Genomic DNA, 26,747 nt, shown 5'->3' with positions numbered 1-26,747 from the left:
GGGGGTGCTCTTCTTTAATTCCTTTAGGCTGCAGGACAAGCTGGCAGGAGCTGTTCTCCTCACTACCCTACACCTCCAGTGCTGCCAATGGCCTCCGAAATCAGCCCCTGTGATAAATTATATGAGTTATAGAGGTAGACTCATACATGGTATATGAGTTATAGACTTTTTTTTTTTTTTTTTTGCTTTCTAGACTGATCAATGGTCAACAAGGAATAACTATTAAAAATTATAGTACAAGATCGCTTCTTACTGTTACCAATGTGACAGAAGAGCATTTTGGCAACTATACCTGTGTTGCTGCCAACAAGCTTGGGACGACAAATGCCAGCCTGCCTCTCAACCGTAAGTAACGTGGACATGTGGCAAGTGTTCGTGGTTGTTTGTTTCCACATACACGGATTCAAAAGAAAAAAAAAATAGTAGTATGTTTTTGTTTTCCCTGGTTTGCTTCACAAGGCGTATAAATACCATTGCATTCCTCAGTTGTGGGAAATAATACACCTGGCTGTTTATTCTGTGCTGCGGAAGGGTTTCTGTTTGGAAAGTGATGGTACGTTTCGTGGGCATCAACAGATTATGAATCTACAAGGAAACACACTAGGAAACCCAACCTGCTGTCACAGTACAGCGTCACAAGTAGCATGACAAAACCTTTAAACCTTTCTGCTCAGAGCAGTGATACTTGGTGGCCAAGCACTGCGAGCGCCATTAGGAACTCTTCTGGCGAGTTTAAGGGGTGCTGCTGAGCTGCACCGCTGGCGTGGGCTCACCGCGGCTCGGGCTGCCCTTGGCCTCGTGAGCGGGCAGTTGGGTGAGCCGAGGGGACGGGCCGTGAAATCCTTTGTGGGAAACACTAAGCACCGACGTAGGCAAAGTGCTGAGGTATTTTAACATGAAGCTTACATAAAATGGGTCTCAAATGTCCTACATGAAAGATATTTTTAACCATGATTTCATAGTATTTCACATTTGTTGACTATCTAGCCATCTGTTAGTGGCATCCGAAGATGTTCATCGTTGAACTTCAGTGATAATCTGTTCTGTTTCAATAGTGATAGTACTGAAAGGCAGACGTACTCTTCTCTACATAAAGATATTCCTTACTGAGTGGAAATTGGAGTGCAGATTTTCAGTTCCTTAAATCCTAGGGTTATTACCTTCTAACCATGAAGTTTCGTTCTTGATATACTTACTCCGTGATACATATTGTCAGGATATTTGAAATTACTGCAGAAGAAGTGTAATAAGCAGAAAATAGCATGAAGGCTTTCCTTCCATTCTATTTAGTATTTGAGAAATCATTAACAAAGTGAAAACAACACAGCACGTCTTTTAAAGAGAAAATGCAAAAAGTGAAAACAAAGGAATATTATCCTAGCAGCAGATAGTATTTAGTGCATTTGCAATTCAGAGAAGGTAACATTAAGATTTGGTTTAATTTTGAACAGAGCAGAGCTGAATCTGTCTCTTAGTTGCTGCTGGGATTTTATCAGCTTTATTTTGTCGCGATAATAAGTACTGTGTGCCAACTGTTAAAAAGCACTTTGAGGTGCAGAGGTTGAAAATGTCAGATTAGTACCAAGTTCATTGTTACAAATAATAAAAATACATATTCTCCATTATGAAAGAGATGGGATATGTGAAGCAGAACAGTGTTAGAGAAAATGCTGAAATCTGGATCTGATCCTGATCTGCCTGAATGAAATAAGGGGTTGGTGTTAGCTCCAAGGTTTGTCTGAAAGACTGAGATGAAATGACTTATTTTATACTGTGATCTTTCTGATTCTAATCAAAACAAGGAGAGGTTGCCAAAAGGTGGTGATCTAGATTTCAGTTGGGAATTAAGATCAATTTACATGGGGCTGGGCATTTTTCCTTGCTCACAGTTCGCATTAGTATCATCTAGAAAGAGTTTCTTTTTTTTTTTTATAAAAAAAAAACAACTCACACTGTAGCAACATATTAAATATGGATTCCTTAATACTTCAGAGGGAATTTTCTCTTGTAAAATGGTACTTGCATTTTATTTTGTTGGCAATGACAGAGAGTGGAACATATGCACTGGTTCAGGTATGTGCGGGGGAAGCATCAGCAGTCACTGGTTGGTTGATAGTCAAATACAGTGTTAAGCATAACTTCATCATCGCATTACTTGACAAATGTTAAAAATAAGAGATGGATGCCTTATTTCAGCGTAATTTTGAAGTGTTAGCTGCGTTGGCACGGCACAGAGCGAGGTGTGGCCGCCCTGCACCCTGCGGTGGGAGCTCGGGGACGGTGCGGCTGTGTCAGGACCGCGCGGCTCTGCTGTCGGGTGCTGGCACGCTGTGTTGGGAATTGAGGGGCTGCTAATCGGCTGCTTCTCTCTGCTCTTGGTGTATTTTAAGAAAATTTTGTATAGCAGAGAATCTATTTTCTTTCTTTGTACATTCCCATACTACATATAATCAGGAACTTCGCTGCACACAGCTGGGAGCACCTCTCAGGGGCAGAACTAAGCGTGGTCTCTGCTCTCGGGGTCTGCACCCTGTGCAGGTACACAACTCAAGGATCCCAGGAAAACAGTTATTTCTTCTACTACCAGGAGGGTGTGGGTTTCAGTGATCCATAAGTGCAACCTTGAGCTAACAGAAGTCACACGGGGATGTCAGGGCTGCAGGGAACAGCTGGCTGTGTGCAGCTGCGGGCTCTGGGCTGAGCGGAGGATATTTGGGTTGAACAGAGCGGTGCAGGACGGTGCCAGCGGGGCACACGGGGCAGGAGGCTGCAGCTGCTCCCACGGGGCCTCGGGCAGGCACACCGTGCCTGGCCTGGGGACGCTGCCAGGAGCCCAGCCTGCGGGGCTGCGGCATCCCACGTCCCACCAACGGAGCCGACTTTGCCGCTGCCCTGGCTGAAGGCTTGGTCACGTCTAAGATCTAGCCATTAATAATAAATTCAGCAGCTGTAAAATGGAAAGGCTGAGCCTTGCGGGAAAAATACAGAGCAGTAGTGATTCCAATAAATTAATAATGAATGGCAATTTGCTAATTATTCATGGCCAAGTCCTTCATATGATCCAAATGTGTTGTTTTTTGAAACTGTTCCTGCCTGTCCTGTGGCTAAGCTTGTGATGTAGAGGATCCCCCCAGAGCACCGGCGTGATGAGTGTTTGTTGGACAGTCCCATCCTGCCATCTATGGGCCTAATTTATCAGATGCTTAGTGCTGCCGTTGTTGGCCTTTCCCAGAAGTTTTGGTACTTAAGAAGAATGTAGTCTTTACTGTAAGTAAAGCATGGACTTGCTGATTCATTAAACAGTTTCTGCAGGAAACGCAATATGGTGTGGGCACAGGGCAAAAGGTTCGATCTACCGGTGGGGAATGGAGTGGCCTTTTTTATAATTAAGCAGATCTTGCTTTTAAATTATCGCAATTTTAATTCAGAACAAAAGACATTTTCCTACAAACAAATTTGCAAGGCCACCATGATGGGAGTGAGTTATCATTAGCCCCTGGCACTGAGGTGGGTTTATTCTACCTTTTGCTCTGACAAGCAGCCGGACGGGAGGCGGTTGCATTGCTGCCACCAGCAGCATCCCTGCGAGAGCGGCCCCTGTCCGGGCACTCTCCTGCCTCGTGCCCACAGGCAGCGCCCGCCTGCATCCCAGCACGTGGATTCGGGGCTGGATTGCTTGTTTTCTCTTTACCAAAGCTGAGTCACAGTGGAAGACTTTCTCCTCCACCTGAGCACTTGTTACATTATGACAGGAAACTGGGCAGCAGTTGAAATCCTGCATTTGTAATCTGAATGTAGATTAAATCTGTACACCTCTAGAAACTATAAATCTACTTAGGAAGAGACTGTTCACAGAGGCATAAAATTCCCTGCTACGCGTGAGCTCTGTGTCCCTACGAGATAAGATACACACAAAAGTCTGGATTCATGTAAGCCATCACCTCACAGAAGATGAAAATAATCATCGTGTCTCTAGTAGACATGGTTTTGTTTATTCTTAGGTAAAGGTATTACTTTGTTTGTGTTTTTAGAGAGCGTCTCCTGTACATTCCTGAGTATTTTTTATGAATGCTATAAATAGCTCACCTGTGAAGTGGTGCCTTCTTAAGAAAGCTTGCAATACAGAGGAAGCATCCGTGTCTGTTACTAGCAGCTGCCATAGAAATGACTGCTCTTAAAAGGCTGGGTTTGTCTTCCACAGCTGTTACAGGGGCTTGCACTTGGAGGATGTGGCTTATACAGAAATCTTAGATATAGTGTCGGGAGTTGTTCTAAAACATAAATGATTGCGAAGGGCTGCAGCAAAGGTCAGTTGTGACGTTTGGAAGGGGAAGGAGAGCATTGCAAGGTGCGTGAGCAATGTGGTAGTATTTTCTGTGCTAATGTAATTGCTGCAGCTAAACAGAACTACTTTATTGAATAAGCATCCAACTGTGAACTTATGCTTAGTGCAACATGCTTATAATCTTGTCTCAAACATTTTTGCATGCCAGAAAGCACCAGACCATGCCCTCGATTTATATACGTTGATTGCATTGTGTCCTGGTTCCTACGTAAAGGTTCCTAATCAAACTGCTCTACCAATATTTTTAATACATTGAGTTTCATGTCTGAAATGCAAAAAATTAATATTCTTCCCAAAATCTAAATGAACTCACTATAAACAACACACTGCATGTGACAATATGCATGCTCCTTAGTATCATGGGAGTAGCACTGGATACGTCTACTGGAGCACGAGATCAGAGGCATCGTGGGTATCTGCAGTGCGGTGTACTGGTCTTGCAATGCCACATCTTCTAAATAAAATTAGTATTGAGACAGACATCCATTTTCCTTGGCAATTTCCTGGCAGTCTTACTCATGGGATAGGAATCTGCAAACTTTCCCCTTCTGCTGTTGGAGCCATAAAAATCAAAGCAAGCAGGGATTTAGGGGACTTCAGAGATTATGCCAGTCATTTGACCGAGGGCAGGGCAATGACACTCCTGGCTGCCGTCGGACCCGCTCCCCACTGCCCATGACCATCACAGTCAGGCTATGTCTGTGTTTCTCTGGGTTGGAACCAGGTGGTCTTTAAGGTCCCTTCCAACCCAAACCACCCTGCGGCTCTGTGATTCTGTGACCCAGCCGTGCTCCTGGGCTGCGGTGGCTGCGCTGCTGGGGCATCACGGGGCCGGGCCCATCCTGCATGCCGGCTGCAGCCCTGACCTCCTTCACCTGGAGCAGGTTATCCCGCCCCGAACCCCGTGCTAGCGATGCCAGCAGCTGCATCGCCGCTGTGCCACCTCTTCTGGGCTCCGGGGAAGCTCCCCCGGCTGCGTGCCGGCCCCAGAGGGACAGCGCTGGCACGGCTGCCATTAGCAGCAATAACCTAGGTGGCTGTTGGAAACCACGCGAAGACTGCTTGGGACTTCTGTTCATATCGTTTGGTGTCATTGTAAAACTCAACAGTTTATTTTTATTGACTGAGAAATTGCATTTTACTGTCTTTTCCTATGTGAAAATTCCTATTGTTTAGCTTTGGCTGACCTACCAAATTTGACATTTCTCAAAACAAATTTACTCCCCATAGAAATTCCCTTTGTGTCCACAGTTTCAACCCTTGTCCAATTACCTAAGAAATATTTTGCTATTTTACCTTTCAAATACTGGTCCGCAGAACAAATCACCCTTTAATTGGCATTGTTTTACGTTATGTCTCAGTCAGGTGGGACAGCTTGCACACACACACACAAATTGCTTAGATATATCCATACACCCATAAAAATTTATGTGAAAATTCCTGTATTCATTAGAAGCCTATTCAAAGACTACTGCAGTCAGCCAAAGACATTTAATGATGTAACGAGGTTTGGCTCAAGTTCAAAGTCCCCTGTGGACATCACAGGGCAGAGAACTGGTTCCATAGCCCACACTTTTCATTGAGCCCAGTCCTGCCCCCGGGGCTGCGGTCAGTACCCCGACCTGCTCCCCCAGCTCCTGCTGAACGTGTAGCAAAGGTCTCTGCCTCCACTTCCCAGGAGTGGTGTTGGACAAGAAGCAGATTTGAAATCCATTCCGGGGCCTCAAAATCATTTGTAAAGGGATTGTAAAATGTCGGAGCCATCACACTTCCTTGTGGTGGCTGTAAGGGACATCCGGGTAAGGGGCAGCCAGGTCCATGCCTATAGGTTTTCACGGTACATCCCTTAACAAAGCCACGTCAAACCTTTTCATGGTGTGCTGTCCTGTCTGGAAACTCAGAATCACTTCTTCCGTTATAGACTGCAGGCAATTTGTTCTGGCCTTGGTTTTGCCTGCCACGTCCAAGTTGGCCGAACAGGCCTGGCAGCGGCAGGAGAGGTGAGGCGCCACGGGAAGGAGCTGGAGCTGGAGCCTGAGGGGACACCCGGCTCCTGGTCCCTGCGGCTGAATCGGGGAATTAGAGAAGGGGGGTTATAAATCTGGAAGTGAGTTCCTTGGGGACCTGTCTCAAAGGTCAAGGTATTCATCCAGGACGTTTTAACTGAGTGAATGTTTTCCTAACGGAAAACCGCTACCTGAAAACTTCCAACACCTGCAGTGTGATTCAGAGGCAAGGCAGAAACCTCTCTTTTCTCCCCTTTCTCACACGGGGTAAAAAGCAGATGTATGATGCAGATGAACAGTGAACAAGTAAAACTGAGTTTTCTTAAATCAGAAAGACACCTGAGGGACTAGTTTCCTAAAGTCCTGCTGAGACAGGTAGCCCAGCAGTGTTAAAAAATCAGCACCTTGAATTCATATATTCACACAGAATAAGACAAATGGCCAAATCTTCCATTTATGCAAGTCACAATAATTCTGTTAGATGTTGGGTTTGAGATGCTTCCATAAGCATGCCAAGTACTGCTCCAGGTAGCAATTACTGAGAGTTAGGGACAAATTTTCTCTCTATCTATTTTCCAGGTTGAGTTTTATTCTGAATTATGTGACAATGTGACTGAGATGGGACTAGGTAGAAATAACCAGTCTGAGCAAAACCAGGCACGTGTGATTCTCCTTGACATTTAGAAGAAACTTTAAAGGCCTAAAAGCACATTTGTGTTTGAGGGGAAAAAATATCTTTACTGTGGATCCTTACAGAAGTTGCCTAGTTGCCTTTTGTGTTACCTTTTGTTAAATTTCTATTCATATTCTTAAACTGTGTAGTTGTAGCGGTATGTTTTAGACACATATTTCTACCGAAAAAGGATGATTTGGAGAGGCTGAGGTATGTGTAGAAGCATGTCTAGCAGCATATCTAAATCTTCATTCTAAGTATCAGTTAATTGCAGTGATTAAAAGAATCAAGGTGATCTAAGGAACTCCCCTACAACGTGCCCCTGTCAGGATGAGGCACACCGGAGGTCAGAGCTCCTTTCGAACTGGTGTTTCTTTTCGTGATACAGAAGGGGTAGGAAAACTTGAAGTAAGTTAACTTCTCAGAAAAACTGAAAAATCCAAAGAAGAAAATGCGTAACAAAGTGTGGGAAAGCTAAGGGCTATAAATACTGAGATAAATATATTTTACAGCTCGATCTGGTATGCAGACTGCAGACAGTATGAGAGATTCTGCAGAATGGGGGGGGATGGTTCATAAAGGGGTAGTAGGAAACAAAGGGTGAAAAAATCCCGTGTCAAGAGATTAAAGATGAGTACTGTTTATCTCGTAAAGAAGAAGATGTACTGAAATACTGGCTAGCCTACAGAAGGTATATTACGAAGTTTTCTCTTAAAACAAGCCCGAGAGAGCTTTAACTAATCAGTGGCAGGATTCAACCCAAATGCAAAACACTTTTTCATTAAAATACACTATTAAATGGAGAATCTGTTTTTATACCATGTTGTTCAGGCCAAAGTTTATGGGACTTTGAAAAACAATTAGCTATTGAACAAGAATAACAAAAAAAATATATAAAATACATAGAATGATTTTAAACTCAAGACTTCCATATTTAAGTGATTATCTGATTGCTACACATTGGGTGAAAGACTGAATTCTGCTCATGTTACCTGTTGAGAGCTTCTTTTTTATATTTTTTAATTAATTTTTTAACAGCAACACAAATATGATTTGACTAACAGAGAAAATGATTTACAAACTAAATTCTAGGTTATTTAACAGAAACAGTCACTTGAAACCAAACAATATTTATCTGAAAAATTTGCTTGCATATATCATGCCATGTGTTCTCTAATAAGATTACTAAAAAAATAGGCATAGATGATCTCCACAGCATTTATTTACATTTCCCTCAAAGCTGTGACATATTCCTAAGCATCCAGTTTGTGAAGTGAGGAAAATTAGAAAAGATTTTTTTTTTTTCCTGTGGGAAAGCTAAAAATAGATTCAGAGTTTTAAAACTGAGCTTTTTCTGTGAGCCCACACTATAAACACTAACTATCTCTTCTGTACTCAATCACCTAAGAAATAAAATGCTGAGATATTTCAATAAGCCTCTAAAATAAAGAACTCAAGCAATGTTTTCCTTAATTCCACCTACAGATTTATGTTTTTCTAAACCTCAGACAACGAACATTAGCAGCAGATACTTAGATATTTCTTGTAATTTTAGAAATATTTAGTGAAAAAGACCTGTGATTTATTTTTCAGAAATGCACTTTTTTTCCATGCTTTATCACAAGTAACAAAGCTGATATCTTGACTTTATGGTGTTCCGCTTTGAAGCCTTTACAACAGTAATCTGAATTTTACTATGCAGCAAGGTGCTCTTTCTGGTACAGACCTTTTCTGTAAAATAGATTCGGATTTTCAGATTGTGCAATATTTAGACTTCATGAATTTTATTCAATCATAAAAAAACTCTGAGAACCTGATTGTTTATATTCTGTTAATATACTCAGTTAAAATACTATACTTAGAAAAAGAATAAAATGTTTAATTATAAATTATGGGGGATGTGAAGGAGAAAACAACAAATCTCATGAAGTAATTACACCATAAACAAAAGGTACAACAATATAGCACTGATGTACAGCTTTTATTTATTTAGCCAATAAAATGTACATCTGGTACCAGTCCCTTTTCTTTGCTAATGCTGTTGCTGAGCTTTCCACGGTGTTGCAAATCTGTAAGAAAATGTCCTTCAGATTAGAGAAACAAACTTTGGAGTGAGGTTCCAACAAAGTTTTATCTAAATCAATAGAGATTTTAACGCTTTTAAAATTATAGTTTTACAGCTAAAGATGGTTAACTGTGCATTTTGTCATCCTCATTTTTTAAGCAAGGTAATTCACTGTTCTTCTTAACCTGGAGATGAGTTTAAAAAATAAATTCCTGATAAATTAATGAGCAAGTGGTTGACGTTTTGAGGCAAAGTAGCACTTTTTGTGAAATACTAAAATGCTTTCCCTGAATTCAGATTTCTGAATTGGGATGCGATGTGAAAAAAGGGTTAAAGTCCCCCTGCAGTACTTGTCCCCATCCCCTCTGAATTTCAGTACGTCACCCCTCAGACACGTGGCTGTCCCACCAAGGAAGCTTTGCCAGCCAGACTGTTTGTGTTTGCGAATGAAAGGCTTCTTCTTGACCTTTCTGCATTTACTCTCGACCAGCAGTCGCTTCAAGTGCTTTTGGGCTCTGTAAATATTGTTCCACAGCTTGGTGCACAGCCGGAGCAGGTCGGCACGTCCAGGACACACCAGGGGCAATGCAAGTGAGGAAGGGGTCTCGGCTCGATGTGGTCTTCGTAGTTGTTGTTGTACAGAACGCCCTACAAAACTTGCATTAATCTAAACGAAATTCCCCATCTGGGGCATGAAACTGTCACTCCGATGTTTGTATGAAGATTTTCCCAAGTGCCTGGGGCTTTTCTTGGACATAAAAACGCTTCCACCCATCCTCCCTGTGCACGTGCGCAGTGACGGACTCGGCGCTCGGAGGGACGGGGTGGGGAGTGCGGTGTGCCCAGCCTGCCAGCCGCAGCTGTGGTGGGAGACAGTTACTGAGCTGCTAATTATTTTTAATTTCTGTTGGGAGCTCCGTTTGTCCGGGGTTTTGGAACTGGGACCTGGCTGTGATGCTGCATGTGACAACAGAGTGAAAGGAAATTGCCCTTGAATAAATATTTGAGCAATGCTGGTCAAGCAAAGCAAAGCCTCGAGTAGATTGTCTCTACATGTTAATCAGTGCAATAAAGCCCTGCCTGGGAGAAGAACCATTTAGGCTAAGGGATGAAGCCGGTCCAAAAACGAATGGATATGGTCTTGTCATGAATAAATCCAGGCTGAGAGTGGAAGATTTCTAACTGCTAGGACAGCCGGGTTCTGCGCCATTCTTCCACGGGGAGCAGTGGGGCAAGCAGACAACATTTTTTCAACCGCGAAGTTTAGTGAGTTTATCAAAGGGATTTGACCTCAGTGCTAAAGAAATGAACCTAAAGCCTCAAGCCTGCTCCACAGAAAAAAGCCACAAGAGCAGATGCAATTTTCTTTCTGCTGTCTCCCCTTGGAAGGTGTGTGCAGGGAAGCCCTTGGGCCTCCCGCACTCCCAATGGCACCAGGTGGCCTTGAGCTTTGGACATGGCCCTAGGTTGAAGCAGCTCTCACCCTCTCCTCTGGGAGCAATCCACATGTGCAGGGATCTCAACAGCTCAGTTTTGTTGTCTTTGATTTCACTGAAAGTACAGTATCCAAAAGAACAGAGAAGACATTTCTCTTCCCAGAAATAATATGTTCAGCTCTTGCGTGCTAATGGTGGACTGGTAAGGTGTTCCTAGCAGCCCACCTGTGCGACGAGGCTCCATGCTGCAGCCTGCTGCTTGGGTTTACGGCTCGGGCCGAGCTGCGTCCGAAGCAGCAGCAGAAGGGCAGGTCCACCTTGGACCTTGGCAGGGAGTCCTCCTTGTTTGGGGTCGAATATTCTGAGGCAGGATCCTGACACCGGAATAATAGGTAATACAGTATTTTGTACTTCCCTACCTTGACCAGGAAAAAGTTACACGCTCTGACAACAGCCACCACAGTCTGAGGAATCACAGTCCCTCACCGGAGAGGATAAGTGAGTTCTTTGCAAAGTACCTGCTGCTGTTTACGTTAACCCACTGGTGTGTATGCTCGGATCCTCTATGTTCTTGTAGGCTGTTTGCAGCAAACTTCTGTTCCTTGATCTCAGCTTTTAATAGCTCCCTAGGCAGTAAAAGCATTTCTGTCCTCTGTGTGTCTGCATGATGACTTGCTCTAGAGATCTGTTTCTGTTCTACCTATTTTCTAAACCACACCTGTGTCAAATGAAAAACAGTCGTGCTTCTCTGTAACTCATTTATCACTTGAATAATCCACATGAACTTTCACCGTTGTGTTCCTCTCCTTTCTCTTGGAGGCTAACCCAGAGCACTTTGTAGCATTATGTGGCTCTGTTTTTCTTGGAAAAGTTCAAAGTCAAATCATATAATGTGCTCCTTCTGCAACTCTGGCTAGAGATGTGCAACTCTAACTCCAGCTTAATTAAGTTTCCTTTTACAGACATTATAGACGGTTTGTGAATTTCATCATGACATTGGCACATTTCACTATGTAATTTATAGAAATTTGTAATGATTCATTTGATAGGCATTGTCTGCGGATTTCGGTTCATCAGGGATCAGTAGAGCTATAATTACATAGTAATTATTAAATAATTATTCACAAATTGCTGTGCCAGTGAGATCAAATATCAGAGCAGTTGAGCAGCATCTAGCTCTTCTAAGCACTTGTGATATACATACAAGGGCTGCAGAGATCAGGGTGCTTCCTCTAAACCTGGTGTAGTGCGCAGAGCAGGCAAGAAACTCATCAAAATTAAAATGAAACTTGACTTCAGGAAAGAGTTGTCTATGCCTGCATTGCCAGAGCTGGAGTGGCAGGACAAGACTTTCACCGTTCCACAAACAGCTTTCTCGTCTAAGCATATACCTTAGTGTGATATAATATCCCGTGGAAAAATGGGAAAAATAGAATTACGCTGGCTGGTTGCAGAGCGCAGCCTTATATAGTGCTTCTGGCCCACAGATAAAATCTTTTGCACAGCCCAGATCAGGCATACACGTGAGAGAGCAAGCGCTGCCGGGCAGACCGAGGAAAACCAACGGGTTTGGGGGTCAGCCTTTGGGATGGGGCTGCCCCTCCTGTAGGGAGTGCGCAGCTCCTGCTGTGTGCCTGAAAAAACAAGGGCACCTCCCTGCATCCAGGCTGTGTGTCCTGCGGTTCGGCAGGGTGACAAATGTTCTTTTCTGACTCGGCTTTATGCAATTATATATTTACTACTTTATGCTTATTGCCATGAACCTGGCAGAAACATTGCTTAGAAGTGTTATCGGTGGCAGGCCCACCGCTATAAACACAGGAAGGAGGTAGCTCGGTGGCAAGCATCGCATTGCATCTCCGATGTATGTTTTGCCTTATTTGCTTCCAGAAATATAACGACGGTTGTACAGATTTAAAGAATGACCTCTGAGAACAAGAATATAATTGCTGGGAAGTGAGAGCAATGCTAATCATATGTTTCTGAACAGCAAAAATGCTAACAGATTTCTGTGTCTACATTATTCATCAGGTTTCAATGTACACATATGAATGAAGGACGGAGCTAAAAAGAAGCAGACCACTTTGTCACTTTCCTTCATTTTGTTGTGGTCTCAACAGCTGTAAAAATAATTAAAGCAGCAGTTTTCTCTGGAAAAAATCTGAAATAGGAAATAAGGAGAAACGTGCAAATACACTATGTCCTCTATAATATTAGAACTTGAATAAGTATAAAAAAATATTTTATTTCATGTAACTTTCATTATGTAGACATAATTAAAATATTGATAGGAACTAGAAATCCAGTAGGTTTCTCTATTTGCTTCACCCTTTTTTTTTTGCCTATATCATAGACCACACATAGGTGACATGACACCAGGAAAGGAGTAGACTCATTAGCGGTCTCATTAGACCTCTGGCATCAGAAGAATTTCATATTCAGTATCGTGGCCCTGAAAATTAGGCTATCTTTTTTGTTTCTTTGTTCACTGCGCACTGTGGCCATGCAGCTCTGTTCCGTAAACGTGAGTTAGGAGAACAAGCGGGGAAGGGGTTAGTTAAGCATTTATAGATTACTTTCAGAAGACTCTTAAGATGTTCTTTTTACTCTTCCAGAAACAGAACTATTCCTTCTCCTTCATTCATTTTAATTAAGAACCATGACATTTATTTTAAAGCTTTTTCTTTTATGAGGGTCGCCCTTGCTGGTTTCCAGCCGTGGCCTGATCCTCCCCAGGCTCTGGCAGGTGCGCCGTTTTGCAGGTCTCTGTGTGTGGTGTAGACGTGACCATGTCAGATGTTCACAGCCACGGACTGACAGGTAAACCACCAACATGCAGCTTGATACAGGTGGTCAGGCTGCACAGGGACAGGATAGATTGAAACGGAAAGCTTTCCCCCAAATTTCCCCTAACGCAAAGCTCTTCTTTTCCCGTTCGGCAGACAGCCCCCCTCGCGTGTGACTGTGGCAGCCCGTCGAGTAACTGAGATGCTCCACATGTGCAATGGGAGGAAATTTCGTAAATCGTATCTGCAACAGTGCTCTTCAGATAAAAGTTACAGGAAAAAATGGTAAAACATGTGGAAGTCTTCTTAAATACAGGTCCTCCATAGACGTCTGCAAACTGGCTCTGCCATTTCTGGTGATTCTTGGTAGTGTCTGGTCACTGGATGCACGGCGCTGAGAGAGGCGCTTTTTGTTTGGCATCAACATCCTCTTGGTGCGTTTTCTCAGAATGCAAAAGTTCGGGCTGAGGTATCCCTCCTTTGGGAAAGCAGTTGTTAGAGTTCATAAACCATGGTTGGTGTCCCCAGGATGGAAGCTGGGTGCTTTAGAAACCGTTGTGTAGACACCTGAAGGGCCCTCGATTGCTTTGGAAAAAAACAACCCTGCATGAGTGTATGTGGAATCGGTGGTCTGTCCCTAATAGCTGGGTGGCCAGACAGTGTAGGTAACTGTGGGCTTTCGGCAAAAAAAGCAAGGTCTGCAAGTTCTGGGGTCTGCGCTGAAATCTGTAAAGATCTCATTATGCAAATTATTTTTCTTCCTTGAAACGAGTTACGCTTTGCTTTTTCATTTTCAAGTACTTTAGTCTCGTGAACATCAGTGCAAATAGAGGACCTTAAACTAGTGGATATATTTTTGTAATACTCTAAAAGAAGGCTGCAGTATGGATGGGGGCTTTTGCAAAAATCCCTTTGCTCAGGATAAAAGTTTCCCTGATTTTTCATCTCCTCACACTACAGGCGTTCCTGAGAAAGGTGAAGCCTTGAGCAAATACAGGTGCTACAAAGGCAAAACTCTTGTCGGTGGGGTTGGGGGCGGGGGGGGGAGTGTTGAAACTGAATACTTTAACTGGCAAGAATATCAAATGCACGACGGGTATTTTAAATAGTATTTTGAATGTCTTGTGTGTGGTTCTCTCATCCAACTAAAAAAAGAAATACACCCACCTCCTGGACAGTTTTTTCATGCTATAAAATATTTTATCCCATATAAAATGATTACTCATTCTGGAACTTACTAAAATGAAAATTAAAAGGAAAAGACTTCAGTAGACCCCACAGTTAAGCAGTGTGTTATTTTTTTTATTTTTTTTTCACAAGAAAATCAAATTCCACTGGAATTTTAAGTAAAACTCTAGAATCGTCCCAGTACTTTCTGAGTGCCAGCTAAGTGTGTGTGCTCAGGCCTGGCACTCCACAGCGATGAATTTCAGTGAGTGCCTTCATTAACTTTCATTGACCTTCTTTTAAAAGGATACACTAAATGGTGTCATTAACATAGTTTTCTACAGGCTTCAAAATATCGGAATATTTTTTGAAAAAAAATCTTGCTATCAAGCAAAACCAAGCTACAGTAGGTGCAGCGCAGTGAGGCTGGCAAGAAGGATGGAATGTGTAAACTGCTTAGCAATTTCAGGTTTCAAATTCAAAGTTGTTTTTTTTTTTATATGTCTCCCAGACATTGAGCTATTAAATACTTGTCATCCTGTAGTAAAGGAACAAACCATTTTAATGAAATAAACCATCACTTGGCAATTAAGGTGTAATAAGTCAAACGTGTAAAGGAGCTCAACTTGTAATTGCAAGATATTAATGGTGAGTAAAAGACACAGAATAAATTAAGGTCATGTCTGTCCCCAATCCACTTGCACTTTCCATCCAAAAGATTTATTATTAAATATGTTTTTCCATTTACCATTGTACTCAAACAGTCTTTGGTTTACCTAGGCTTAAGGAGCTTTATTTCAAAGCAAATCATTAATCTTCAGCATAGCTGACATAGCCCAGGGGAGATTAGATTAAATAAGCCTGGTTAATTATCAAAGGCCAAAAATGAAAATAGTTGTGAGTTTTTTCTTTCAGTGAATCCATATGTTAGTATTTGATTGCCAGCTATATTCTAGACCAATTATTGATTTATCTAATACATGGAAAGTCTAAATATTATTACAGCAAAATCCAACAATTTTACTGATGCAGACTGAACTGAAACAAGCTTGCTTTATTGTTACGTTACGGAATGCTTTCCATATGATCTATAAGCGTGCTACTCTGGTAGCATCATGTTTTGGCATTTTTTCAGAGTTAGAAATGGCGCTCTCATTAGATAAGGTGCTACTAATACAACCACCCGTCCTATAATGAAATATCTCATAAAATTGAGGGGAGTGGTTCTTATGCAGTGTATGTAAAAGCCATTGTAGTGTGAATATGAATATCTAATCATGCATTTTCAAATCATTTGCATTTATCTTAGCAAAACACATGGCGTTTTAAACTGAGTATAAGGAAATTGGATTTTTAGGGTATTGATGATTAATATTGAGATCGCAAAACACTATAATAAATAAGAATAATGCTAGAAGGAGAAAAAATTGCATTTGTGCTGATGCTATGGTTTTGTCAAATGAAATGAGTGACCTTTCTTCACTGTGTGTCTGACTGCGCCCCTGTACACTCCTCTGCTTTCGTAAGAAAATCCTATAGAGCAGAGCGGATTTACATACTCGTGTGTGCCATATCCTAAAATGCAATTTCAAGAACCATCAATTTTTAGCTGAAGGCAACTTGTGCTTCCTCCTGTAGTCATTTCACACATGGGATCCAAATACCTGAAGAGTGGCAGCAGCTGATGTTACAATGTTGAGGGCTACGGAAAGCAATTAAAATGTTTCATAGTTTCTGTTCATTATAGTTACTGTAAAATAGGCTAGACTTTCAGTCACCAGAATAATGAAAAATAAAAAAATAATAATTATATCTCAGATGCATAGGGCTTTGCTTTTTATTCTGAAATACAGCATTTGAGTGTAGTGTATGGCTTTAATGATAATGGGGAATATTGTGCATTTTTAAAAACTGGCATCCTCCTAATAATATCAATTACACTAACCAAAACAACTTCATTTGTGAGCAGCTGCAGAGTGTTAAAATAGGCTCTCTTTGCAATGAAAAACTGAGTCCATAGCTTTAACTCATCTCTTCTTCTTCAATGGCCCCAGTGATGGGCTGGTGCTGGTCTTGTGCCGGGAGGGTCTCCGTGGCACTGGGAAGAGCCCCATCATTTCTGTACATCTGAAGAGTTATCCTTTCATGGTGGATTAACGTGGCCTTTGCCGTGGCGTTAACACCCACTGCGAGCGGCAGGGGAGTGCTGTTGGTTGGCCCCAGCGTCAGCAGCAACGTGCTCCCGCACCTGCGGCCCTGCAGCCCAGGGAGAGGGCGGCTGTCGCACGCCGAGGCACCCGGATTTGCTTCAGGGAGGCTGGTAAGTGGAAAGATCATTATTAAGCCTCTGGCTCTTCCCTGTCTTAACATGGAGCAGTATTGGATTGGTTCAATGTCAGTGAAAGCCTTCTGTGTTTTGTGATGTGTGGCTTTTAAAGGCCTTGGTTGGCAGAGGATATCCCTACAGTCTTCACAGACTGATATATATATATATATATATATATATATATACAGTTTAAATATTGTTAATATGAAATTAATTAGAATATTTGAGGCAGAACTGGGCTCCAGCAGTGCCATCCACAAAGATGCTTTGTTTTCTGTTACTTTGGAGGCGATAGTTTTTTAAGGGGTAAAAGCATCTCAGTAGACTCAGAAGGGCAAGTACTGAGTGCTTCATGTGCCTTGTCCTTTCTAATTGCTCATTAAAGGCAGTAGTACATGAAGAGCAGGGGTTGGGAAAGGTACTGTGGATGGGAACTCCGTGCTGTCACAAGTTCTGTGTATTGTTGATGAAGGTGGGGGAGGAAGGGGAGTGGGAATATCAACTGACCCCTCTTCTCTTTTTGTGTTTGTACAGAACCGGTGCTGGAAAAGCAGCCACCTCTGAGAAGAAGGAGAACGAAGGCCTTCATCTGATGTGGTCCCGTTGTGCTCCACGTTCCTCCAAACCTCATATTTTTTGTATCTTCATCATTGCCATTCCCTTTTTGGATCTAACGCTGTACTAATGCTTGGTCAGCAGCCCCACCAGCACAGGAGGTGCAGCTCCAGGGGAGCTGCAGTGCAGACCCTCCCCTGCAGCCCAGACGGGGTTGTGCAGGGCTGTGCAAATAAAAAATTAACTTGCAACACCAAGGGGGTTTCAGTGATTACATCTACATTAAACAGCAAGCAGGTTTTGGTTCTATCAAATTTCTTTTTAATTCGATTTTATTTAAACTTGCCATGTTAGAAAACTTGCAGTGTTTGCAAGTGCAGGCTGAGGTTTGTGTAGCCTTTGTGGCTTTACCGGCAGATCCCCCCGTAGGGGACCGCAACATTTTGTAACTGGACACATCCAGCGCCAGTTTGAGATCTGCTGCGTTCCTGAATTACGGTCCCACTCTGCAGATTGTGGTGTGTCAATGAAACATTGCTGACGTGGTTAATTCCACATGGACAAACTGTGTCTGGGGGAATGCTGACGACACCCTTCTGTGTGGGACTGTACCGGTTACGTTTCGGCACAGTGGCTGTGCTCCGTGGGCAGTGGGCAGGGAGCTGCGACACCGTTAGCAGCAGAGGGGGGGACCGGGCGTATCTCACGGAGAAGGACGGATCAGCTGGGGTGTGCGGGTGTAAGGAGTAATGATGCACCCGTCGCTGTCAGGTCTGGGCATTGTGAATGGGAGGTGTGAAGGATTTTGCTGTGTGTACCTTGGGTGCTGCTGTGCCCGCTCGTGGTGGTTTGGGGAGATGGGAGGAGGGGATGGGGCCCTTGAGTTTGGGCTTGCTGCGGTCCTGCCCACACACTGGGGGCTTGCAGGCGGGTGTACTGCAGGCAACAGACAGAAGCATCATATTGCTTGCTTCTGCTGAGATTTTTTTGTATTCCCTTGGGAAGAGAGGTGGCTGCATGCCATCGAGACACCAGGACTGGGAGGCCTACCGGCTCAGCGAATGCGAACCCCTTGTGGCACGGGCTGCTCCCGGGCAATCCCTTCCCGAACCGGCCGGGTTTCCTCCCAGCAGGAGCCGGTTTTCCTTCACAGGAACCCTGGTGGGGAGGCAGCGTGAGGGCAGCAGTGCGTAAAGGCTGCGAGGCCACTCCTGGCTGAGTGCACCCGTGCTCGGTCCCTGCCTGCTGGCTCGTGCATTGCTCAGTGCAGAGCCTGAGCACCGCCGCGCTGCCCACGCTGCCCTCCCTGAACGTGGACCCGCTCTCCTCTCATCCCTGTGAATTCACTGCTGGTTTGATCATTTTGTGTGCAAATTTATTAAAACCCCTCTGATAAGAGTACCCTGAGCTGCTTGAATTTTGCTTTAACTTCAGTCTGGCAATTTCCATTTCCATTTCATTATTCAGCATGCCATTTTTTAAGCTTTTGCTAAAACTGAACCAAAAAATTATTTTTAGGTCCATGCTTAATTTCTCCATCCTGCCTTTGTGAATAGAGCCGCTTGCATTTTTATTATCGTACGAGTGGGGCTAAAGAGTGTTTCGCAGCAGGTTGCTGTAGTTTCCTTTCCATGGTGCCAACCAGCTTGGGGCTGGGCAATTCCCACCTCATCCCAGCTCTGCTGGGGTTCCCAGGCATAGCTTCGTTAATGGCCAGTCCTTCTTCCTTGCAATTTTCCTCCTCGTGCTTTGTAGCCTTTCTTAGGGTGGTTTCCCATTATGTTAAGAGGTTTTCTCTGCAAGCTTTTTCTGCCTGGGATCAGAAAGATACTATCTCCTGCCTGTTGCTAAAAGGCAGTGTTAAGTGTCTGTGACATTAAGCTGCACCTCCTTGTCCTAGATTTCTCTTTCAAGGTTTAGAGCTGTAGTTACAAGTCTATGGGGTTTATTCTTCCACTTTATTTAAACTCACTCATCTGCTGATTCTCTGAGATTATTTCCAGCAGTCTGCTCTAAGACACACTCACCACTGCCAACCAAAAATGATTTTAGAGGAATATTGCATTTTCAGTGACAGTGTAGTAAAGCTACCTGTAAATCTTATGCCACGTTCCCTGTTCCTTCACCTCTGAGATGCCAGCCTTTGCACCAAGACCTGCAGGTGCATTTCTCTATTTCAACTCTTTGTCTTCATCAACATCTGACTTTGCGGATAAAGATTTCATTGTTTTGTCCTGAGAAGACTTTTCTCTACCTTTCTTTCTCAAAGCCAAATTAACCCAGATAGTTCATTTTACCCATGTTATCAGTTCTTATGCCTCTGTACTCCATCACAACGCTGGTGGAGGTTGCAATGCTCTTCTTGTCTGGTTGCTGCCCTTTCCCCCCCTTGCTCCAGGCACTGCAAGGCGTGTGAGCACGCTTGTCCCCACCTTGTGGCCAGGACTCTGCATTGCTTGCAAGCGTCGTTGTCACTTCTTCCTGGACACATCACCGCTTCTCCTGGCAGCCACACTGCTGACTGTTCTCTGGGGTATTTGTACTTCTTTGACGCACTTAATCCGTCGGCAGTCAAATACTTTATTTGCTGTGCCACCTACACTTGCCTTGCCTTCCTGCTCTTCCCACACAGTTGCAGAGACCTCTTGAGCTTCCCCCAAGCCTCCCCCTTTCCTTCTCAGAGCTGCCCAGGTCAGCAGTGCCACCGCCCCCCCAGGGTGTAACAGCCCTCCTCCAAAAGCGGGTCTGTAACCCCACCGGCTGGCAGTGCGCGGCGGCGCCTCCGGAGTGGCAGGGCAGGAGCTTCGAACTCCAGACGTGCTTGTTCCGAACCCGTGGTGGGAAGCTCTGCTTTTCCTGGCGATGTCTCTGGCAGCAGCAGGCTGGCAGGTGCCAGCCCCTGTCGGTGCTTTTGTCCCAGGAGAGCCAAGCCAGGAGCTTTGGGGCTGCAGGAGGGGACCCGGCGGGCGCTCCCTGCGCAGCCCGGGCAGAGCCTGCAGAAGATCGTCCCGTAACGCCGGGATGCTGCTAACACGGGCAGGCTGACAGCTCGTACTCTGTGGGGGTTACAGCATTCAGGCCTTGGTAGAAGTTACTGCTTTCCTGTGTACATTTGTTTATCAGCCAGTGCTGCAGCATCAGTATCGCTATGCCCAAGATGCTTCATTTTCTGTCTTTTGGTCCCAGCTTGTATTAATATTCTCTTTTGAAATGGTAAGATGCTGCTACCAGTGTTCGTGTCTGTCTCTGGCAGTCAGAAACCACATGGCCTTTGGCTTCATTGCATTGGTAAGAGGTGTTAGCAATCTCCCCGGTGTCACTGCTGCCGTGCTCGTGACCTCAGCCTCTCGCACTTCTGCAGCAGGGGGATTACAGCGGGGAGGTCTTCAGGTTGCAATAGTTCTTCCAGGGTCTTAAACTTCATCTTGTACCAAAACATTTTTTGAACCTTTATCCATAATTCAGGTGTTCAGCAAAGACAGCAAGTTTGCTCATGAATACAGTCATGCTGTAGTACACGAGAAGGAAAAGCTCCATCGGTTCCTCTCTTAGCAGTGCTTTATACGGAGTGTGTGATTACAACTATTCAAATGGTTAAGGTACCAGAGATCTAATAGACTCCCCACCAAGACATCAGCTGAGCTGAGCAACGTGCTGCTACTAGGGCACATCACCCTACAGGCAATGCCTTTTTCTGTCCTTCCTTGTCATTTGGCTGACGACTGCCTCACCAGAACAGATGAGCCTGAACATAGCAGCACGGATCCTGCACACAGCAACTCCTATGGCACCGAGTCTGTAAAGAGCAAACTGGAAAGACGGTGCAAACGTTGTTTGTTCTGTGGGTTTTGAAGTGAATCTAGAAGACATTGCTTAAGGAGAATTCTCCACTGAAGTCACAGAAATGTCCCAGAATATGAAGTTTTTCCATTATACTTTCATATTTTTTCCACAACCTTCCTTGAAAATTTGAGTGCTCCTGCTGTGGTAGCACTGGGATCCAAGGGCACTGAAGTACAGACACTGCCCCTGCTCCCCACACATCCATTCCTCCCAGGGTTACCGAGACGTCATTAATTTTAATGTACCAGCCTAACACGCTTACAGAGAAACCAGCTGGTTTTGTTTTCTCTCAGCAGACCTGAACAATTTCATAAATAAAGATTTCCAAGCAGTTTTAGAACTTGAATTTAGCAACATCCATTGCACAAATCTTTGTTCTATTAGTGTATAAAAGCAAGATCTTTGCCAGAGTACATGGTATTCCAGCCCTTTCTTGCAGTCTCAGTGATGCTGCAGTTCTGTGACTTTATGAAGCACTACCTTTAAGCACCTATGATTAAGTCTAGATCCCACGTTTGCAGAAGAAACACAAACCTAGTAAAAATCCTACTGTTTTAGGTATGATATTTTGCCTTTTAATGAAAAATTGTATTCAGTAAGTGTTGTCTTTTTGGATCGTTGCAAAGAATGTTGTTGTTCTGCAGCAAGAGGAATCTTTCCCTGTACAGGGAGCCATAGCAACAAGAGGGGCTGGCTTGTGAATGTGCAAGAAAAAGATCTTGTAATTTTAGGGCAACCCAAAAAACAACTTTAGTCATCATTGTACACTGCGTTTGAAGCAAAGCTGATAAATATAGGTGAGAAGCAAGATATAATTACTCAGAACATCAAGATTTGGAAGAAATTAAGGACTACTAAGGCAAATGATTATAAAATGTGCAAGACAGTTGTTAAAATACTAAACTGAAGGATTCTTGATAATCCTTTGGTTTTTTTTCGAGTCTCTTGCTCTGGCACAATCTCCCCTTCTCCTGGTAAAATCATGTTTGCTCTGTGCAGGTGTACAGCCCTGTTTCACAGGCGACATTTCTCCAGGCAGCAGGGAGGTTTGGTGGCGCTGGGCTTCCCTGCCCCTTGCCCCCAGCACTGTCCCCTGCCCTCGGGTCCTCCTCATCAGTAGGAGCTTTCCCTGCCTCTCCCCCAGGAAGGCAGAACTGGTGTTTTAGGCTCCAAACCCACAATCCCATTGCTATGGCTATTGCACAGGCTTCTCATCCGTGCCAACATAACAAAGCCCATGTTTTTTTAAATTGCACATTGCTGAAATCAGTTGAGCTCATCAGTCATCACTGTGCGATCATTATTTCTGTAGCCTTGTCTGATTTTGTTTTATATCTGTGAACATACCAGGGAAAAAAACTGCGTGCACAGCAGTCAGTTAAGCAGCGACCTTATCTGAGACATGACACAAACCCCGGGAGGATCCCCTACGATGGTTTGTTCCCTGCAGTGGGATTGCCTCAGGCAGCATCTTTCTGTGCCGGCTGTCCTGCGGTTGCGCTGGGACGCCGGAGAGCACCCACATCCCATCCTCCCAGTGGCCGGATTGCCGTGCAGGGACGCCCGGGCACTGACCGACAGTCACGGCTCTCCCCAGCTCCCTTCTCACCCCTGTCCCAGCTGCACAGAGTACCCCTGAGCAACGGGGGGACGTCTCAGTGCTAGACCTTGAAGCCTTTTTATCTTAAAGGCTGCTGAACTTGTCACCGATCTTAAATTTCAAATAAAATTGTAAAGTTGCAGTAATGCAGTTGAAATTCCATTTATTTTACAAATTATTTGAACTTGTCAGCAACAGTGATGTGTTTGTCAAGAAGTCAGACAAATATTTTTAAGGCCAGAAACGTTCATCTGTATGAGCAGAACTCTTAGTGGCGGTAATTTGGTAAAGAAACTTTGTAACTTTTTAATTGGGAAAGTGTTTATCTGTTACTTCACTTAGAATCATTTTTGCATCACGTTGACCTGAAAAGTAATTGTTGGAGAAAAAATGCAAAATTGGATGAGCATGGAGAGTGTGTTCAGATCTTCGGCTATTACCTGCACATCCATTGTTGTCAACTGGCTCACATTTTTTTTCATTAGTTTCTTGTTATAGTCAAGATGCGGTCAATGATCTTTTGAGCTTGGTAATTTTGTTAAATCTTTTTTATTACAATTATTGAATTGCTACATTGAAATGGTAGCTTGCTTCCATGCAAGATTGATTGGATCTGGTATTTCATTTTGCATAGCACTATACGATGCTAATAAAAAGGCACAGAATAATGAATTTTAAAGTAAAATTATAATGAAATCCACAAATGATTGTTTCATTAGACAGAATGCTGGAGAATTGTGGTCTTCTGTTAACTTTTTCTGTTGTTTGTGTTGGTTGCCACAGGTGAAGTAAACATCTTCAAAATGTGTTTGATGTTTTTGATAAATGTTTTCTTCTGAAAAGTTCAATAATTAAAAAGATGTGCATTTTAAAAGTTCACTAAAGCACAAAACTATTTCTTAAAAACATTCTATGCTCAAACTTGTTACCTTGGCTTATATCCATCATAAGAAAATACCTTCAATAAATTGAGGGGGGGAAAAAAAAGAAAGGAAAAAAAAAAAAAAAAGCTTTTTCTAGGCAGGTTTCAGTATATCCCAGGAGAAATGTTGAGAGCTTCAAGGGCAGCTTTGCAAAGGTGCCAAGGAAAAATATTTGCATATTTGGAGTGTGATAGTCCTCGTGTTGTATACCACTGACACATGAATAAAGTAGCTGGAAAAAGAAAGACATTGATGTGTAGTTCACAGAAACACAAGTCTGGTCTACTGCATGTTTGTCCCCGGCCTCGGATGGCCAGCTGAGTCTTTAAATAAAATCGTTGTGTGTGTCTGTTGCATGACTGTTTGCTGTCTCATTCTGTATTTGTCTTCCATGTGTGATTAACTCCCAAATGTTCTTTTTTTTTTCCTTTTCCCTTTTTGTAGAAATTATTGAGCCTACTACCTCTAGTCCTGTCTCAAGCCCAGGTCAGTATCCACATACATTCACAAAGTATGTTTGGGTACTTTTTCTCAAGGAATCATGACTGATGCATTGCCATATCAATAACAAGAATTGATTACGGGCAGTTTTGTTGTGGTGGTGCTGAACCGTCTCCTTCCTGTCTTTGTGCATTCATTGGTTTGTCTTTCCTCAAAACGTTTATATTTTATTCTGTTCTTAAATTTCCCCTTTTGAGAAAACTCTTCCTTGCATCTCTGTTTCCCTCTCTCATTCTTTTGCTGCCCCAGGGTTGTGTTACAGATGTACACAGGGCAATGCAGCCGTGCGGTATTATTACTGTGTGTTTTCTCTGTGATAACCTGACTGTTCTCTGCTGTAAACATGAACGTTGGTTTGAGGCTTATACATTTCTTGCTGTGTCATTGCTGAATAACCCATAGGACAGCTCTGGGTCACTGCTGTGAGGTCCTCCTCACTCGTGCTAGGGTACCAGAAGGTGTTCCTGAAGAGGTGAAAGCCTGCTCTTGTGCTTGGCCATCGGTAAGAGGTCCTGACCGTCTGTGCTGGCTCCCCATTTCACAGGGTTTTCCCGTTTTTCTCCCCAGCAGCACGCAGCCGGCGGAGCCGGTCAGCCCGGGGCTGGCCACTGACCCGGGGCTGCCCAGAGCCTGCTACATGATGGCACTGGGCCGGCCCGTGGGGGTATGGCCAGCCCCTATCAACGGGCACGGACTGGGGTTGGGACTGGCTAAGTCGTGAGTCTCACATCCCCTGCTCTAGCTCCCATTCCTCCACGTTAAATGTCTTCCCAGGATGTGGTTACAGAGGCAGACCGAGCAGGTTAATATTATTTCCACGCGCATGTGTGGTAAGATGTGCAATGGTCAGGTCTCCTCCAGGGCGGGGAGTGGCATTGCCGTTGGGATGTGCCGTTTGTCTTACACAATTAAATAATTCTGTCATATTCCCTTTACTTTTCTAATTGTAGCCTGGTAAATATCCGGATAATACCATCAATATTGCTACGAAGTTACAGAGCTGCGGAGGCAATTAGGAAGTTTCCAGTGTCAGACGCGAGTCCCTTGTGTGCTGCCGATCGGCAGCGGAGGCAGTGGGGGGGGAGGAGATCATGGCACAAAACCTGTGCGTTGCTCTGTAGCTGATGATGACAGTAAAATAAGACGTGTTACTTTGTTTAAAGTCAGAATCATTTAGCAATTTTTGAATACATTCTTCCCCATATTCACTCTGATTCTGTTAGCAGGACTGGAAAATTGTACTAATAATGCCATTACTCAGGAATAATACTTGATTTTGGCTTCAGAACAGGGAATGTAGTAGTTGTATCCATTTTGTGTAGGCTGAATTCATTTGTAAACCCACATTTTACTTCTGCACCGGTCGGACAGGGGTCAGTTTTATTTTCCTACACAAGCGTAGCTGCTGAGTGGTGGACTTGCATCTTGCTTACCTGGATAACAGGACTTTGTGAACTCAGTATTACTCTATTAGTATTAATAGTATTGTAACCTGCGGGGCAGTTTCCTTAACTTGTGACCGGCCAAACGCCACGGGAGCAGGCTGGCTGAGGTCGAAGGCTGAGGAGCATCTGCTCCGACCCTGCCCGCGCAGGGGCAGCCAAGGAGGGTGCGCAGGGCCGTGCCCAGCTGCGTTTCAATATCACCACGGCTGCAGATGCCACAGCCTCCCTGGGCAACCTGTGCCCAGTGCTGGGCCACTCTCATAGGGAAACAAAGATTTCCCCTTTTGTGCCAGCTGCCCTGTCCCATCAGTGGGCCCCTCTCAGAAGAGCCATCCTCATTGCCCCATGTGCAATGTCCCCAGAACCTTCTCAAGGCAGAAAAGCCGCAGGGTTTTAGCCACAACGTCCATCTGACCCCGTCTGTCTGTCTGCTTCCCCACGTGCAGGGATGGGAATGAAAAACACGCATAAAGCAGTACAAATGCATTTCTCCTTGTGTCTTGCATTGGTCAGAAACTGAAGCATCAGCCTCCTTCCTTAATCTAGGGGCTGCAACTATTTAATTCATTAGTATTGTCATTTGTAACTTCACTGCAGCTTCAGTGGGGGCTTTTCCTGGAGAAGGTCCTGTTGCTGGAAGGAGACGGATCCTTCTCAGAAGGAGGAGTGCAAATGAACAAAGTTGCTGGCGTCTTAGGATGCTCAGACCTGGAGCTGCTCCTGCCTCTGGCTCCTACAGTTCGCTTGTCTTATCAGTCATCTATTTTATCTGTTTTGCTTAAGCACTAGTTAGGCAAAGAATAATAACAATAACTCCCACCTAAACAGCCAAAATACTGCACTGATGATGAGGTTCCAGCATTTTCTACTTCTCTTAGTGTGCAAACTCTGTCAGCATTGAAACTGGTACATATAAAAGACCTTTCATCTCACTGATTTTCCTTCTCACATTCCGTATAATTATTCTAAGTAACTACTTCTATTGTTAACACTTCTATTGTTAGAAGTTATTTATAAGATATATGTGTAAAATTTTATTACAGAAGTTTTATGACATTTTGTAGATGTTCATAAGC

General features: G+C 43.9%; 1 protein-coding gene across 6 annotated transcripts in view; it reads left to right on the top strand.

The window, feature by feature from the left end:
* NEGR1 (neuronal growth regulator 1) overlaps positions 1-26,747 on the top strand; it is a 317,196-nt gene that overhangs the window by 237,643 nt on the left and 52,806 nt on the right. For 3 of the 6 annotated variants that reach the window (XM_083846131.1, XM_083846127.1, XM_083846132.1), the window contains 2 exons: positions 194-345; positions 24,170-24,211. In XM_083846131.1, the coding sequence (XP_083702257.1) occupies positions 194-345; positions 24,170-24,211 (194 nt within the window). Of the gene's footprint in view, positions 1-193; positions 346-10,953; positions 11,312-17,338; positions 17,626-24,169; positions 24,212-26,747 lie in introns of those variants that run through there. The other 3 variants (XM_083846129.1, XM_083846130.1, XM_083846128.1) reach the window with 3 other exon arrangements.

This window comes from Anser anser (genome assembly GCF_964211835.1).
Source record: "Anser anser genome assembly, chromosome: 8".
NCBI classification, from domain to species: domain Eukaryota; kingdom Metazoa; phylum Chordata; class Aves; order Anseriformes; family Anatidae; genus Anser; species Anser anser.
This window is presented reverse-complemented; position numbering and strand designations above follow the sequence as displayed.